General features: G+C 49.4%; 1 protein-coding gene across 7 annotated transcripts in view; it reads right to left on the bottom strand.

Annotated features, from left to right (window-relative positions):
- The window catches only part of Tns3 (tensin 3), a 245,001-nt gene that overhangs the window by 61,175 nt on the left and 167,773 nt on the right, over window positions 1-16,053 (bottom strand). For all 7 annotated transcript variants that reach the window (XM_028890993.1, XM_028890995.1, XM_028890996.2 and 4 more), the window contains one exon: window positions 4,878-6,134. In XM_028890993.1, the coding sequence (XP_028746826.1) occupies window positions 4,878-6,134 (1,257 nt within the window). The remainder of the gene's footprint in view (window positions 1-4,877; window positions 6,135-16,053) is intronic.

Here is a 16,053-nt window from a genome sequence, read left to right as displayed (position 1 = left end):
CAGAAATTACCAAACAAACATCCCCAAACCAACCAGCAACAACAAAAGAATACTTCTAGAAAAGAAAGTCCAGCAGAATGAATTTCTAGCTAGACTAAAAATCCCATGTTAGCCTTCATCGCCAACAAATAGCTGTGATAACTACCCTGGAAAGAATAAGTACAAAGGTTTATTTTGGCACAGGACTTTATAGACTTCAGTCTATAATCAGTTGGCTCTATTGCTTTGGTCCTAAAGCTATCACAGTAGAGGAGCATGGCAAAGTCAAATCATTATTCACAGCCAGAGAGCAAAGGAAAGGAGAAAAAGAAGGGCAGGACTTCTACTATTCTCTTCAAAGGCACGCCCTCAACCACCTAAAGACCTGCTAGGCCCCGCTGTTTAAAGTTTCCACCGTATCCCAATGGCACCTTCTGGGAGCAAGTATTTATCACGTGGACCTTTGGAAGGCATGTAAGATCCAAACTACTACGTTTTCCATCAGCACCATCACTGTATCCATAGTTGTATCCATAGCTGTATCCATCACTGTATCCATAGCACCATCACTGTATCCATAGCACCATCACTGTATCCATCACCTGCACTAGCTGCAGCCATGGCAGTACCATTATTTCTACCGCACTATGAAAGAAACACCTCAGATGCACTCAGCCTTCAAATGTGGTCTCTTTTCAGAAATAACCAGACCCACCCACAGAGGGGGCAGACTGCCTGCCGCAGCCTTCGGAGCTGGTGGGAGTCGAGCTACACAGCTCTGCGGGAATACTACAATCCCCAGGAGGAGTTCTGGCAGAGTCGTTGCTATCAACTCCTTACTACAAGATGGCAGCTTTCTCCAATTCAAAACGTGACCTGGAAAGTGAAGGATCTTACTGACTTGGGAATGCTAAAGCCCCAGCCAGTATCCTACAGTGGATCTGCATCTCTAGCCAGAATTGAGAGCTCAGCAGGAGCTGGCATCGAGATCAGGATGGAAGGTGGGCCAGAGAGGAGGAGGAGGAGAGCATGGGGAAGAAACAGCATTCTGGGAATTTCACAGCCCTGAATCTCAGTGTGTACAAGACTGAGAAAGGCCGTCATCAGGCAATTCCACATCCATCATGGGGCCAGGTTTCATGCACAGCAATGTCCTGGGGACAACATGAAGCTTTGCAGCCTCACTGGGTCCTTCCTACTCAGCACACTCCAACTGACAGCCAGGCACAGAGGACCCTAGCTCAGCAGCCCTCACTCCCCTCCCCACCCAACTGATGGAGAAAACAGGCCTGGACAAACAGACCTGGGAATTGTGTAACGTAGAGGGTTTTATAACACCACAGAACTTCCAGGGGTTCAAAGCCAGCTGCTTAGCCATTGGTACTTTTCTGAATTTATCTGCTGATGTCTGGATATTTGTTTTACGTCACTGATTACTAAACTTTTCCATTCCGAGATGGGAACAGGATCACTGAAATTTAAATCTTAAGACCAGGAGCTAGAGGTGGCTCAATGGTTAAAAGCACCACCTGCTCTTCCAGAGGACCTGCGTTTGATCCCCAGCACCCACACAGTGACTAACAATCTTCTGTAGCTCCAGTTCCAGAGGGTCTGATACCGTCTTCTGAACTCTGCAGTTACCAGATCTGCAAGTGGCGCACAGACACACTGGCATGCAAAATACCTACACACGTAAAAAATGTAAAAATAAATGAAACTTTTAAATTCAATTACAAAATTTAAGAACATCAGGGTCCTAGAATTCTTTCTACCTGCCAGGGAGGAAAGACTACCCCCTTCTTCACCTAGGTGGAGTAAGTACATCAGCATTCTTTTGATGGGATTTCATCAAAACAAGATATCCTGAATTGAGATGCCAGAGCCTGCTGTGTGGTGGCTTGCCAGCACCACACCCAGGCTTCCTATATGAAGCAGAGTACAAGACTCAGGCTCGCTGCATTTGGGAGCTGAGTACTGACCTGACACAGGAAGCCTGTCTTGGAGGAAGAGCTGGCTACAGGAAGGGTGTCACCAGCTCAGCCCTGTCCTCATGCTGAGCTTCCCTTCTGTGCTCACTGCTGCTGCTGGGGGACAGCATCCCATTTGCAGTAGGATTCTGAATTTCAAAAACACCTTCAGGGTCAAGTCCCAGTTTTGGGATATATATACATACATACACATACATGGGATACACACAAACACATACATATGTGTGTATGTCTGTGTGCTTTGTGTGTGTGTGTGTGATGTAGATAGATAGATAGATAGATAGATAGATAGATAGATAGATAGATAGATAGATAATGACACCACTATGGTTCCAAAGGATTGTCATAGATAGATTAACAAATTACTAATCCATTGTTTAAGTAGGAAAGTTATTTAGTTTGAAAATTATACTTATGTTTATAAGAAAAGGAACTAAAGAGGATCGAAGATTAAAATAAAACTCCAGTTAGAAACATGACCCATTTCTTTAGTAATTTAATAATGGCCAGTGTGAGGGTGGAAGCCACAAAGTGATGCTCTCCAGTCCCTGGCCCTGTACCAGCTTTACTACAAGAAGGGAGAATCCCTTGGGACTGTATTCAGTCAACAAGAAAACAGTCACCTGAGCCTGTGTCCTGTGTCTGCCCGTATATACCACACAAAAGCTGCAAACTTTTCTAAACCTCAGGAGACATTTTATTCCTGAGGAAAAGCTTTTGATTTCACCTTCCCAAATACCATCTCCCAAGAACATTTGTTAAACAAATGTCGTACAGAGTTTGGTTTCCACTCAAACCTTAGAACTCTGAATTTCCTGAAAGTATTCAATTCAATGAGCTCATGCACCAACGAGAACTGACCTGGCCTGAGCCCTTAGTCACTGCTATTCTTTATGTCATGGTGCCTGGGGTTGTTAATGGCTGTACCATAGCCTCAGAGCTGTCCCATGGAAGAAGCCTTCACTCTTTTCACCCCCCCCCCCCCAGGTGTGACACATACCTACCAGCCACTCCAAACAACTAGAATATTCTGCTATGTGTCCAGTGATGGATCCCAGCATGGGACAGGTAATATAACCTGGCTTTTCTTCACACCTCGTCATAGTGTGAGATAGTGTTTCCTTCCTACAGACAGCGTGATTGAAAAGTCACAGTAGTCCTGTCCTTTAATAATGGCAGCATGCCAGTTAGCTGGCAGCCCATGCAACACTGATGTTAGCTAGGATCCACGCTGCAAGGTTCTGCTCCTGCCTGGAGAGGGATCCAGACATCAGCCAGGCTGCAATCATCCGAAGAGGGCAGAGACCATGGGTCTATACCACAGGGTCCATGTGAACTCAGGACCTGTCATTACCTACTAACCTCCACAAACGTCACAGCAAGGTGGGGACAGGCTCTTGTAGCAAGAGTCCTTGGAAGATGAATAAAGCCATTCTCCTAGGACCCCAAAGCAAGATTCAGCACACTCAGGGGTTCCTAGCATCAACATCATTAGCACACAAACTAAGGGGATGCTCATGGACTCTCTGAGAAGCACAGAGAAGCACTCATGAGAGGAAGAGATGGCTGAGAGACTTTTGTATCGTCTTTCTTGTCCTCCTGGCCCTGGCTCCTAATAACACCCATGGCTCATCTTACCTGCCACCTCCTGCAGCCACTTCATCACCCTCGCATAGAGACCACACCTTGGTCAGCCTCCTCCAGGGATAACCTTGTGCAAATTCCAGACCAAAGCTTGTCTCTTCCGTTATCTCCCAGACCCCTTCTCAGGATGCACCGCCGCCCATGTCACACACTTGGGCTTGCTTTTTCATCCAAAGACAAAGGAACTCCACCAGCTCTCAAACCCTCTTAGCTCATGTTCACACTGGGGACATCAGACTGTAACTTGATCCTAACGCAAGCCTCATCAGACTGATGCAGTCTGCAAGAAACCCTCCCACAGACTTGGCCAGAGGCCACTGTCCACTACCACCAACCTTGGCCTTCCCAGAAAGGCCCTGCCCTGTTGTCTAGCTCCCCTGGTTCTCAGGTAGAAAGGCCCACGCCGTTCTCTCTCATGGCAGTTGGCCAACGCTCATCTGCTTCAGAGGGTGCAGCACATAGATGGTCCTCACACCCAGGCTGTCACCCTTGCTGGGCCTAGGCCCACGGTCTTGGCTCTAGATCATGGTTCTCCGAACCCGAGAACCTGGATCTGCTCTCCCTGAGCTTCTCTGGGGCCATGCCACACTCTCCACTTTCTGCCTTGTGTGCCTGTCTCCCTCAGCCCTCTAGAGACAAACTTCTCCCTAACACATGGAGGCTGCTACCATCTATGAACAGCCTACATGGTGTCTCAGGAACTTGGACCCTATATGTGTAAATACGACCGTTTACATACCCTGACTGCTTGATCAGACCTCTTGTTCCTGCAAGGATGACTCCAGAGCCCATCCATTCTTCTAACTCACTGAGAGGCCTGACCCTCTTCCTAAAGGACCATTCCTGAACTGAGAAAAGTTTCACTGTTGCTTATTCTTCAGATGTGGAAACTGAGGATCAGAGAATCTATGCAAAGGTTCTGAACCACACAGCCAGCAGGTGGCAGAGGAACATGGATCAGGCTACCTGGTGCTCTCAGATGGCCAGCTGCACTCCGCAAGAGATGTGACAAAGTGTGTGAAATAAGACACCGACATCCCTCTTCAAGGGGCCCAATCCTGGCCCTCAACCATCTTTATAGGCAAGCTTTGCACCTCTTTCTTCCCACCATTCAGATCTGCTACCCAGCTCCCACCGTACCAAGGTACCACTGGGATTCTAGATCACGGCTCATTAGAGTAGAAACTGCCAAGGAAATAAGTTTCAGCAAATCCAAATTCCCAGCTGGACAACTTCCTACCTGACATCAGCATCCCATCCGCTCACCTTGTCGGCCAGGGCTCCGGCCAGGGACTTCCACAGGGTCCAGCCTGCCGCCACACCGGAGCCCACTTCCCACACCATCAGGACACACAGAGCCATTGGCTGAGACGCCCAGGGCATTCATGTGTGTAGGGATGGGCTCGAAGGTGGGGTCCAGCTCCAGGATCAGCCTGTTAAGTTGCTCAATGGACTGGTCAATATCCAGAGTGGGAGAGCCTGGGGAATGACCCGTGTTCAGATCCTGATGGACTCCATTCACGGCTTTGTCCTCTGCAAATCTGGGCTGGAGTGCTTTACCAGGACAGAGTGGCTGTGTGTCGTGGGCATTTGGCCCATTGCTGAGTGGGCCTCTTTGAATGGCCACTCTGCTGCTGGCTGCACGAGTGGGAGTGACTGGGATGTGGGGTTGGGGCTGGGCAAGGCTGGCACTGTCCATTGTACTGTGGCTGCCCAGCCTGGCCTCCCCATCCGGGGCAAAGCTGTACTGGTGAGCAGCCACCATCTGCTGCTGACGCACCCAGGTCTGGGTAGAATAGTTGCTTTGCCCGTAGGCCTGTGGAGGGGTGGGTGCAGAGGGCTTCCTCAGCAGGGGCTGCAGCGGTTTTGGCTCTCGGGCCCCACACATCCGCTCCCGGTCATAAAGGGAGTCCACACCGAGGCCTAGGTCTGGAGAAAGGGCGCCATGGTGATCTTCACCAACACTGTTGCCAAAGCCATCGGACAGGAGGGAGTTCTGGCTGCTCTTGAGGCAGGCGAAGGGGCCCAGGTGTGCTGACTGTGGCCCTTCAGAGGAGGAGAGGGTACCCAGACTGTCCACACTGTGCAGATCATGGTGGGGCATCTCATCATCTAGAATGTCAGTCTCTCGGTCCTTTAGGGCAGCGTCTCCATTCACATGGACCTGGGCCGGCACCACGTGGCGCGTCCCACTATACTTGCTGCGCACATCGGTCATGTCTTTGTGCGAGCTCGAAGAGTCTTCCAGGCCAAACCCACTGAGTAGCTGGTCCAGCTCAGCCTTCTCCTGAGGGCTCAGGCCCCTCTGTGCTCCTGGGGTTGGGCGCTCCTCTGTCTTATCCGTCCTGGCGGAGGCGGTAGAGTGACCCGAGTCGCTGCTGACTGACAGGGTGTGGTCACCGTGGTCTGGACTGCTGGTGGCTGGCATGCCCTGAGGGCTGCCAGGGATGCCAGAATCCGAGGCACTCTTTTTCCTCACCTTGGCATACAGGCTTCCATCCACTGGGCCCTGTGTGTGTAGCACTGTAGGGAAAGCAAGAGACAGGCCATAAGCCAGGGAGCAAAGAGAACAGCACCTACCACAGTGGGCGTACAGTTACGTAAACAGAGGAGCGATTCTACAGTGCACCTCAACAGTAAACAGGTGCAGACTCAACAGGGGGTCCCCGAACTCCACCTCTCCTCTGTAGAGTGAGCATCAATAAAAAGGATTCATATATCAAACACATTCGAATAAAATCGTTTTGGCCTTTTCAACTTTGTTTTGTCTGTCACGCTGAGGATGGAACCCAGGGTCTCATGAATGCTACTAAATGCTTTACCAAATGAGCTATACTCCAGTTTCATGTTGACCTACCATGCAGGGTAACACACACACACACACACACACACACACACACAAATGCTACAGAGTTATTTTAAGCTGTGTTACATTTGTTTATGTTGCATTTGTTTATCTCTGTGAAGCTGTGTTACTGTGCCTGTCTAAAACACTTATGGTCTAATAAAGAGCTGAACGGCCAATAGTGAGACAGGAAAGAAAAACAGACAGAGGTGGCAGGCAGAGAGGATAAATAGAAGGAGGAATCTGAAAGGAAGAGAAGCAGCTAGAGAAGGAAGAGGGCTCCAGGGACCAGCCACCCAGACACACAGCAAGCCATGAAGTAAGATTAAGATTTACAGAAGTAAGAGAATAAGAAAAACCCAAAGGCAAAAGACAGATGGGCTAATTTAAGTTAAGGAAAGCTGGCAAGAAACAAGCCAAGCTAAGACTGGGCATTTATAATTAAGAATAAGCCTCCATGTGTGATTTATTTGGGAGCTGGGTGGTGCCCCCCCCCAAAAAAAACCAAAAAACAACCAACAATATACATATCTATAGAGAAGCTTGGTGGTTTCTCACTCTTTGATTCATTAGTGTCATTATTTTGAATGTGAAGCCCAGCTCAGCTCATGAATCACCAAGAATCAACTGCTCATCTATACTTCCATCCATACATCTAACATCTTTTGAGCATGCAGGGTGCCAACCATCAGTCAATCCACTATGTCACTGGGAAGCCTGACACCCTATCAACACTCTGGGATGTACTAAAATCGAAATACAAAGCTGAATGGAAAGGGGCAGCACTGGGCTGGCTCAGGGCCTGTGAATACAGCACAAGATCCTTGGGTAACACAGGCATCTGATAACTGTCAGGCCCTTGGATCCCTTGGGCCTAACTTGCATGCACCACACATGGAATGCCATGCAAACAACGTGGGCAGAAAAGCTGAAGCCCCTGCTGCTGTTATTAATTAGGCCCCTGGCAGCTGTACATGGAGATTCATGAGCCACAATCTGCTGACTGGCAGCTGTAATTGCTTTGGCCACACAGGGCGTGTCATAGCAGGATCTTCCAAAAATAAGCTGGAGTTCACAGTCAGCACATCTCCCCTGTAAGCTTCCCCCATTTCCCTGGACTCTCTGCACTGTGGAATCACAGGCATTCCACAGCAAGGGGGCTGCTGATGGCTAGAAACCTAAGCCGTTTAGGCACCTAGGATTCAAGTCTTGAGCCACCATCCACCTTTCTGGTAGCTACTGAACCTATTCATACAGCAGTTCAGGAGAGACTAGTCCTGAGCATGTGTCTCATGGCCCCTGGGTACAGCTGGACACTTGGTCACACTCAACAGCTGCTGTCATTTTTGGAAATACTGGGATGGGCTGACATGTTGGGAATGGGGCTGAAAGGTATGGGGTGCTATGCCAAATGCTCACAGAGCCCCGAGAACACAGCTCCAAGAGCATGCTTAGCCTGGGCTCCCTTCTCAATTGAACTGCACTGTAAGGCAAGCACGTGGAGAAGAGGAGACAGGGATGGAGTAAACTGATGTGCAGTGCAGCCTGGAAAAGCCCAACCACATCTTAAAGTAGAACTCGGGGGAGGGAAGCTCTGGGGGTAGGAATCCTACACACAAGCTGTAAATAGACCACGTCTTCAGACAGAAGGCAGGTAGAGACAGGCACATACGCTGGACTGGGGTGCGGAGTTATGGACCTTCATATTGTTATTGCTTGTTTAGGAAGATCAGAGGCTCTAGGAGAGTAAATAAGATTAAGCAGCTGTCAGGAGTGGGAGGCACGCAGAAGCCAGGCTCCAGGGCCTGGGTGCACCTGCAGCTCGACGCCACCTACCTGCACAGACAAGGCCGGGACTGCACATACTTGAGGTTCCATTGGTGGCCCTAACACAGCAAGCGACACTGAGCCAGGTTTCAGACACAAAGAGACTGAAAGCACATGCTACACTCAGCTCTGTGAACCTCAGACAAAAATGCCTGGAAAGATGATCCTAAACCCCAAGTCACTTGCGAGTGTCACCTTTACAAAGAATACAATGCAACCACCCATGTGCAGAATCACTAAAGTTGTATAAAAGAACGGCCCCTGAAAACTTCAAGCCCATGGCTCATTCCCAGGCTCTACCAACCAGGGAGTTTACCTTGATCTTCAAATCCCCTCTACAAAAGGTGGGAAGTGATTCTGTGTGGAGGCTGGCCTCAGAACTAATGGCAGCATACCAGGAGCATCTTTATAGGCCCCATGGAAGCATTGGCTCCACCTGGCATCAGGGTGTTCTGCTGCAGGAATCTCAACCACAGAAGACCCACCAGACTTCTGTTCTGCACAGTCTGAGAAACGTACTGATGAGAAGTTTCTGCTCCATAGGAAATAGAGACACTATGCTCCTAGACACACACACGCGCGCGCGCGCGCGCGCGCACGCACACACACACACACACACACACACACACACACACACACACACACACACACAAACGGAAGAATGCCAGGTGGCTGCTACTCCAGTCCCCTGCACAAGGCAGGCAGCCAGAGCACAGATCACAGATCACTGGGACACACAGCCAAGGGCAGAAGTCTGCCCATTTCAAAGGCAGGGTGCATGCCACAAAGACAGTTCATTTACAGCTTCCATAAGGTCTGAAGTATGAGTTCTCTATAAATCTTAACTAAATGGTACCTAGGCTTAAAAAGAAAAGGGAATGCAAGAGTGAACTGTAAAAATATTCTTCTAATTTTCTTGCAGCCAAAAAAGTTCCTTCAAAAACTTCTAGAGCCCCTTTAATCCCAGCACTCGGGGAAGCAGAGCCAGGCGGATCTCTGTGAGTTTGAGGCCAGCCTGGACTACAGAGTGAGATCCAGGACAGGCACCAAAACTACACAGAGAAACCCTGTCTCAAAAACAAAAAACAACAACAACAAAAAACAGACAAACAAACTTCTAGAGCCAATCTTCTGGCTGTTCCTATGCAAAGAACAACACACAAAGAAGGACCTAGAAAATGGAAAGCATGGGCTATTTTTTTGCTGGCAGTCATGAATCATCCTATTGTTATTTTTATTAGTAACAGTATTTTTTTAATTTGAGTTTTTATAATTTTTAATTATGTGCATATGGGAGCAGGGGAGTTTGCACGGTACAGCGGTTGCAGAGGCCAGCAGTGGACATGAGATCCTTTGGAATTGGAGTTACAGGAGGTAGTGAGCCACCACCTATGTACTAGGAACCAAACTCCAAAGTGCTACAAAGAGCAGCATGCATTCTTAACCACTGAGCCATATCTGCAGTCCCAAATAAGAGAAATTTTAAACCGACCGCGATGCAGGAAAACAGCATGATATCTACTCTGCCTGTGAGCCTGATCTTAGCCTGGCCCAGTTCTGAGGCCCTTAGAGGGTCTTATACATCCTCATAGCTCAGATACTATATGGCTGTGTTCCCACAGGCAACCCCAGAGCTGGACAGAAAGGGGCCATCCAACCCCAACAAGAGCCAGAGGCATGTTGGACTCTCCTGAGCTTCCTGTTGCATACACGGCTAACTCTCAACATCACAACATGCCCAAGAAGTCTACACAAAAAGCATACTAGGCTTCCCAGCTGGCATCTCCTGCTAGAGGATGTGGAGGGCAGGGAGCCCAGGAAGGCTGAGGAAGCTGCCCCAGGGCTACAGCTCCTCAACGGTTCCAGCAGGGCCCACAGGGAGGAGAACAGGCAGCTCCGGTCCTCACTGTGCCCACTCCGTTTTCTGGCAAAGTGCCACTTGTCACCCTCTTGACAAAAGGGGTGAAAAGCTCAGTTCTGGACACTAGAAGTCTAAGCTTCTCTTTCAGCCTGCAGGACCAGATCCTCGCTCTGCCATTTCCCTGTGACATTTCCAGTCCGGACATCCCGATTGGCCCCGGCTCCTCCCTGATAAAATGAAATAATCAATCCCAGCTTTCAATGAAGTCACTAGAACTAGAAAGCAATGGACTGGAAGTGCTCGACCCACTGACCCCTGAGAAGGGCAGTATGGAAAAGATGTTTCTACAGTGATGAAGGCCTAAGGGCTCCCTCAGAGTCCTTTCTCACTGCTCACCCCACTCCTCTCAGATTGCTAAGGAGAGCACCTGCATGGGGGCCTTTGCGCTCACTGCCCCCAGGGCTCCCCATTCCTCATCATGCACTTCCCTGCTGGGTTTTTGTCTTATGCACAGCAGACATCAATGTGAACACCTACTCTGAGATGCTTGGCTCTGAGGCAGGGGTTTTCTTCTGCTTTGCTTCCTCTGGTACTCTGGCACAAGAAACATCCAGTGGTCACTGAACAATGGAGAGACTGACTATCCCCAGCTTATCATCACATGAGAAAACCTGAGTCACAAAGGCAGCCAATAACGGTCTAAAAGCAGATATGCCCAGCAGCCCTGGGCCATCTGTAGTCAGCTACCCCACACTCTTCCAGACAGGTCTGACTGTCCATGCAAGGCAGGGCAGGGCTGGCAGTCACTCCTCACTCTCCTGGCTGGCCTTCGCAGGAGTAGAAAAGTCCCTGGAGTGAACAAACCTCCGGACTCCAAAAAGTTAAAGAAAACCAACACCCGGAAGTGTTAGTTCAAGATGCCCATAGAGTAAGAGGCAGTAGCCAAAGGTGTGAGGGATGTGTGAGCCATTCTCTGAGAAATCAGAGCAATAGGGAGGAAGACAGCATGTCGGTCAGCAGAAGCAGAATGAATAGTATCATGCCATTTCTGGTCCCATGTGCTCTCACCACCTCTGAGTGCACATCTGTGTCTAGTGTTGTTAAGCGATGTGGGCAACAACATCTCATCTCAGCACGTGTCTAAGACAATGCAAAAATTGCTGCGGATGACAAAAGGGGCATCCTAGTAGACATGAAACTTCAGTATGAGCACCGGCCAGTTGCAATCTTGCCAACCAACCCAAAGAGGAACCTACACCTCACCACTGCAGGCACTGAAGGACATCCATCATTCCCTAAGGCAGGCAGCACCTTATGATGTGGTTCTGGTTTGGAAAAGTGTTGCCAAACCTCACTTTCTTCATCCAGACCAAAGAAATGATGTTGCCAAACAAACCCCTCCCTGGGTTCTGGGGCCCTGGGGGTAGCTGAGTTCTTCGTTCTCAAGGGGCAGAAAAGGTGAGTCCGGCAGGGTTCCAAGCACCCTTCTCCTAGGGAACACAGTGTGCTGCTGCCTAAAGCTGCTGGTATTTGAGGATGGGAGTGTAAGACATAAGATTCTGGAAGCTGCACTACAGTCACTCTCGGGCCCCTTGCCTCCTTCTATATCAGTTATCTTTTGGTACCCACAGATTCTCAAAAGCCCTCATTTGAAATGCCTTAGCATTTGTGTATAATCTACACACAACCTCCCATGTGCTTAAAAGCACCTCAAAGCAAAAGCTGTGAGATAATCATTATACTGTCTATGGAATAAGGACAACGGAGAAGGGTCTCTATAAATTCAGACTTTTTTTTTTTATTTCAACCCTTGATTAGTTGGCTCTGTGGATGTGGAATCTGAAGCTACAAGGGTAACTGCTTAAATGGTAGGGTTTTTACTTTTCCCACAGTGCAAAGGACAAGCACATGGGAGCAGTCTGAAGCCAGCCTCATTTTGAAGATGGAGATGAAGCAACCAGAGGCAAAGAAGGACTTGCCCAGGAACCACAGCTTTCCCGACACGAGGGAAGACGCTCAACGCAACTCCATCCAAGGTAACCCTTCCATTCGGCGGCCCAGGCAGACCGAGAGGGCCTCCCCTTCAGGAGCAGCTCCTGTGCTGACCGGTCACGATTTCCCTGCAGCCAGGGTTGGTTATCAAACACACATACAGTGCAGAATGACTTATGCTGCATGACACTGGGGAGGTTACGGGCTAGGAACCAGAGGGAACAACGTACGGACGGGACAGTCCCGTTTCCTTGAAGACCATAACCACAGATGTCCCGCCATCTCCACATGGGAGACATCATTCCTCCCCGATCTCCCTGCCTTACACACTCTCTCTCTCCCTCCTCCCTTCCCTCCTTCCCTCTTTACCTCCCTTCCTCCCTCCTCTCTTCCCTCCTTCTCTCTTTATCTCCCTTCTTCTCTTCTCTCCCATCTCCGCAGTCCTAGAGTTTGGATCCAGGGCCTTATACACACTGTGCAATTATTCTACTAAAGACCTACATCGCAGCCCATTTCCCCTTTTTATTTTAGTGAGATAGGGTCTCACTAAATTGCCCAGGTTGGCCTTAAACTTCTCCTGCAGCTTAGGCAGTCGCTGAATGTACAAACGTATCACCTCAGCAACCCACAGAGCTAGGATGACGGGCCTGAGCCACCACACCCAGCTCCAATCCTACCTGGAAAATGTGGCTTTCCCACAAACAGGGAGAGGCGTCCACAGCATATTTCAAATGGGAAAGACCAACAACAAAATCAACAACAAGATGAAGGGGGTGGAGAGATTAAAAAAAAAAAAAACAGCAGTTATGAATATGTAGACGTGAGTTCAGTTCCCAGAACTCACACATCAGGCAGCTCACAACTGTCTGTAATTCCAACTCCAAGGGATCTGGACCTGTGGTCTGTGCAGGCACCTGTACACATATGCACATACCCACATATAGACATGAGCACCCACATATAATTAAGAGTAAAAAATAATCTTTTAAAAGGATAAAAAAAAAAGTCTCGCCGGGCGGTGGTGGCGCACGCCTTTAATCCCAGCACTCGGGAGGCAGAGGCAGGCGGATCTCTGTGAGTTCGAGGCCAGCCTGGGCTACCAAGTGAGTTCCAGGAAAAGGCGCAAAGCTACACAGAGAAACCCTGTCCCGAAAAACCAAAAAAAAAAAAAAAAAAAAAAAAAAAAAAAAAAAAAAAAAGTCTCTTCCCTTCCTGGTTGAAAACACTGGAAGGTGCACACCTGTGCTCACACGTGTGTGAAGAATCAGCTGAGAAAAGAGAGGGTGGCTCCAGACTTCAGAAGGCTCAATGTCAAGACCCTGGAGACTCACAACACTGCCGACTGGTCCTGCCTCCGGTAGAAAGCTGACTGACACCAAGGAAACGCAAGGCTCACGTGTCTAAGAAGCTCCCTGGATTCTTTATTTCCTTTGTGCTCTGACTTCATGGATCCCATGTTCTGTTTTTGTGACAGATTTGCTCAAAAAGCAACTTTTCAAAGGAGCTAAACATGTCTCCAATAGAGAACCTGCGCACCCTCCAGCCACTCTGTGTGTGTGTGTGTGTGTGTGTGTGTGTGTGTGTGTGTGTGTGTGTTTACTGAGCCTGTGCTGACTGCCAGCTATAAATGAAATGTAAAGATCCCTGCAATGCCTGGAGCTCAGAACTACTCAGCCCTTGGGGGACAGGGAGAAACAGTTGATGGAAGGGAGGTGGGCATGTGGGAGAATCTACTGAGGGGAAAAAAGAGTAGGACTGTTCTAGTTGAACCAGGGGCTGCAGAATTTCCACCACCCCTCTCCTGTAACCCATGACCCCACACCACCCCTCTCCTGTAACCCATGACCCCACACCACCCCTCTCCTGTAACCCATGACCCCACACCACCCCTTTCCTGTAACCCATGACCCCACACCACCCCTCTCCTGTAACCCATGACCCCATACCACCCCTCTCCTGTAACCCATGACCCCATACCACCCCTCTCCTGCATGGTCCCATACCACCCCTCTCCTGTAACTCAATTGACATTGAAGGACAAACTGCTGTCCCTGTGACTCCAGGGACAATGACTCAATTGCCAAGTCTCCACTAACCTGAACTGGGAAGCCCACGTTACAGATGGAAACAGAAGCACAGGGCAGCTGAACTAGTGCTAAGTCATTTTTAAAGGCCAGCTTGGGGGCTGAAGAGATGGCCTGGTGCTCAAGAGCAGAATGGCCCACAAGGTAGCTCGCAACCACTGCAGCTTCTTAAGGCCTACTTGGATACCAGGCACACTTGCATATGGCACATATACCTACATGAAGATTAAAAACCCCATATATACAACAATAGAAAGAAAAGGAAAAAATTAAGGCTGACCCAATACAGCATCAGAAGTTAAGACCCCCCACCTACTTGAAAAGTCGGGTCTCTTGGTTCCTTCAGACTGCATTCCAATCCCAACCCAACACAAAACCAGCAATTTAATTTTGGAAAGGAATGTTTTCTTTAGCCTCCACAGATAAAGTACCCAAACTATGCTACATTCATACTCCTACACCCTCAGTCTCTGGAGACCACTCAGCATGCTGGGTTTTCCTCCCTCACTCTCAAGACGGCTAATCGTGCCAAGTCAGATCTCAGTGTTTTCAATGCACATGTGCTGATGCTCGGTTAGTGTCTCTGTTCTCTCAGTTAATGAGCTAATGAGCTTGACTTTTGTTCCTGGCTTACGCTCCTCGGTTCCCACTACAGTTGGGAGGTCTCCCTGGACCCTAAAGGAACAGGCAGCCTCTCCCCAGTGGCTGTCACGCAGACATGTCTCCAGGCCGCCCTAAAGTGACTCACTTGAGGCCACTGAGTTGAATCAACTCAATATCCAAACAGTGAGATAAGTAGGGGCAGCCACAGGTCCTCATCGTGAAACCCTGAGAGCAATAGCCCTCCCAGGAAGGCTGCGTGAGAAGGAGAAGAGTCTGCTCTTAAGAACGGAAGGCCACTGGCAGCCTACTGGGTGGGTCTCTGAAGGCTATACTGAAGTGAGCACAGCCAGGCTCAAAGGCTGCAACTGTGGGACTCTGGGAAGGTAACAGTGTGTGTGTGTGGGGGGGGAGGAGTTGCCAGGCCAGGATACAAATCAGGGTGGCCAGAGAGAGGAAGGCAGGCCGCAAAGGGGTGTGGAGATGTTTTGGCCCATAGACATGTCCACCTTGACTGGTATTAGCATTGCTGTAGAACGTTCCTCCCACATTAAGACCACGGCGGCGGGCAGAGGCAGACAGAAGTGAGACTGGGGGCATCAGGCCTCACACCCTGCCCTGTAGGCCCTTTTCTTCTTCTAACCCTCCCGTTCTGTCTCATCCCTCCTCCTTGTTCCCCCGTGAACGGGTAGGACGTCATTGCTGGAGTAGCCATCACGGTCCCCTCTTCCCACATCCCTGAAAGGGTAGGATGACATTGCTGGGGTACCAAGCATGACCCCTGCACCTCCCTTGTGGCACAGAGCTTCTGTGTGGGTTTTCATTGGAGACATTTATGTGCACGTTTACCCCCTTCTTATTTCCTGTAACAATCATTCTGATTGGCCCCAGCTTTGTGACCTCAGACGAGTCACCCAGTCTCTCTGTCCCTCATTGTCCTTCTACGTAAGCCAGTAACCTAGAAGGAGGCTGGATGGCAGCCCCAGACTCAACACCATCTGGATGTGTGCTGCACATCAGCACTGGAGAACAACCTAAACTCTGGTAAGATTTCACTTCTGTGTCCCGTCAGGGCCCCAAGCTAGGTGAGCAGCGTACTCCAGAGCATCTGGTAACTACATATACAAATTGCTTCTTAAGATACATCTATTAAGCCACAGATTTTTAGGCTGGAGAGATGGCTCATGGGTTCATGCAGTTGCTAATGTTGCAGAGGTTCAGGGTTCAGTTCCC

The sequence above is a fragment of the Peromyscus leucopus genome, chromosome 10, assembly GCF_004664715.2.
Source record: "Peromyscus leucopus breed LL Stock chromosome 10, UCI_PerLeu_2.1, whole genome shotgun sequence".
Classification (NCBI taxonomy): domain Eukaryota; kingdom Metazoa; phylum Chordata; class Mammalia; order Rodentia; family Cricetidae; genus Peromyscus; species Peromyscus leucopus.
This window is presented reverse-complemented; position numbering and strand designations above follow the sequence as displayed.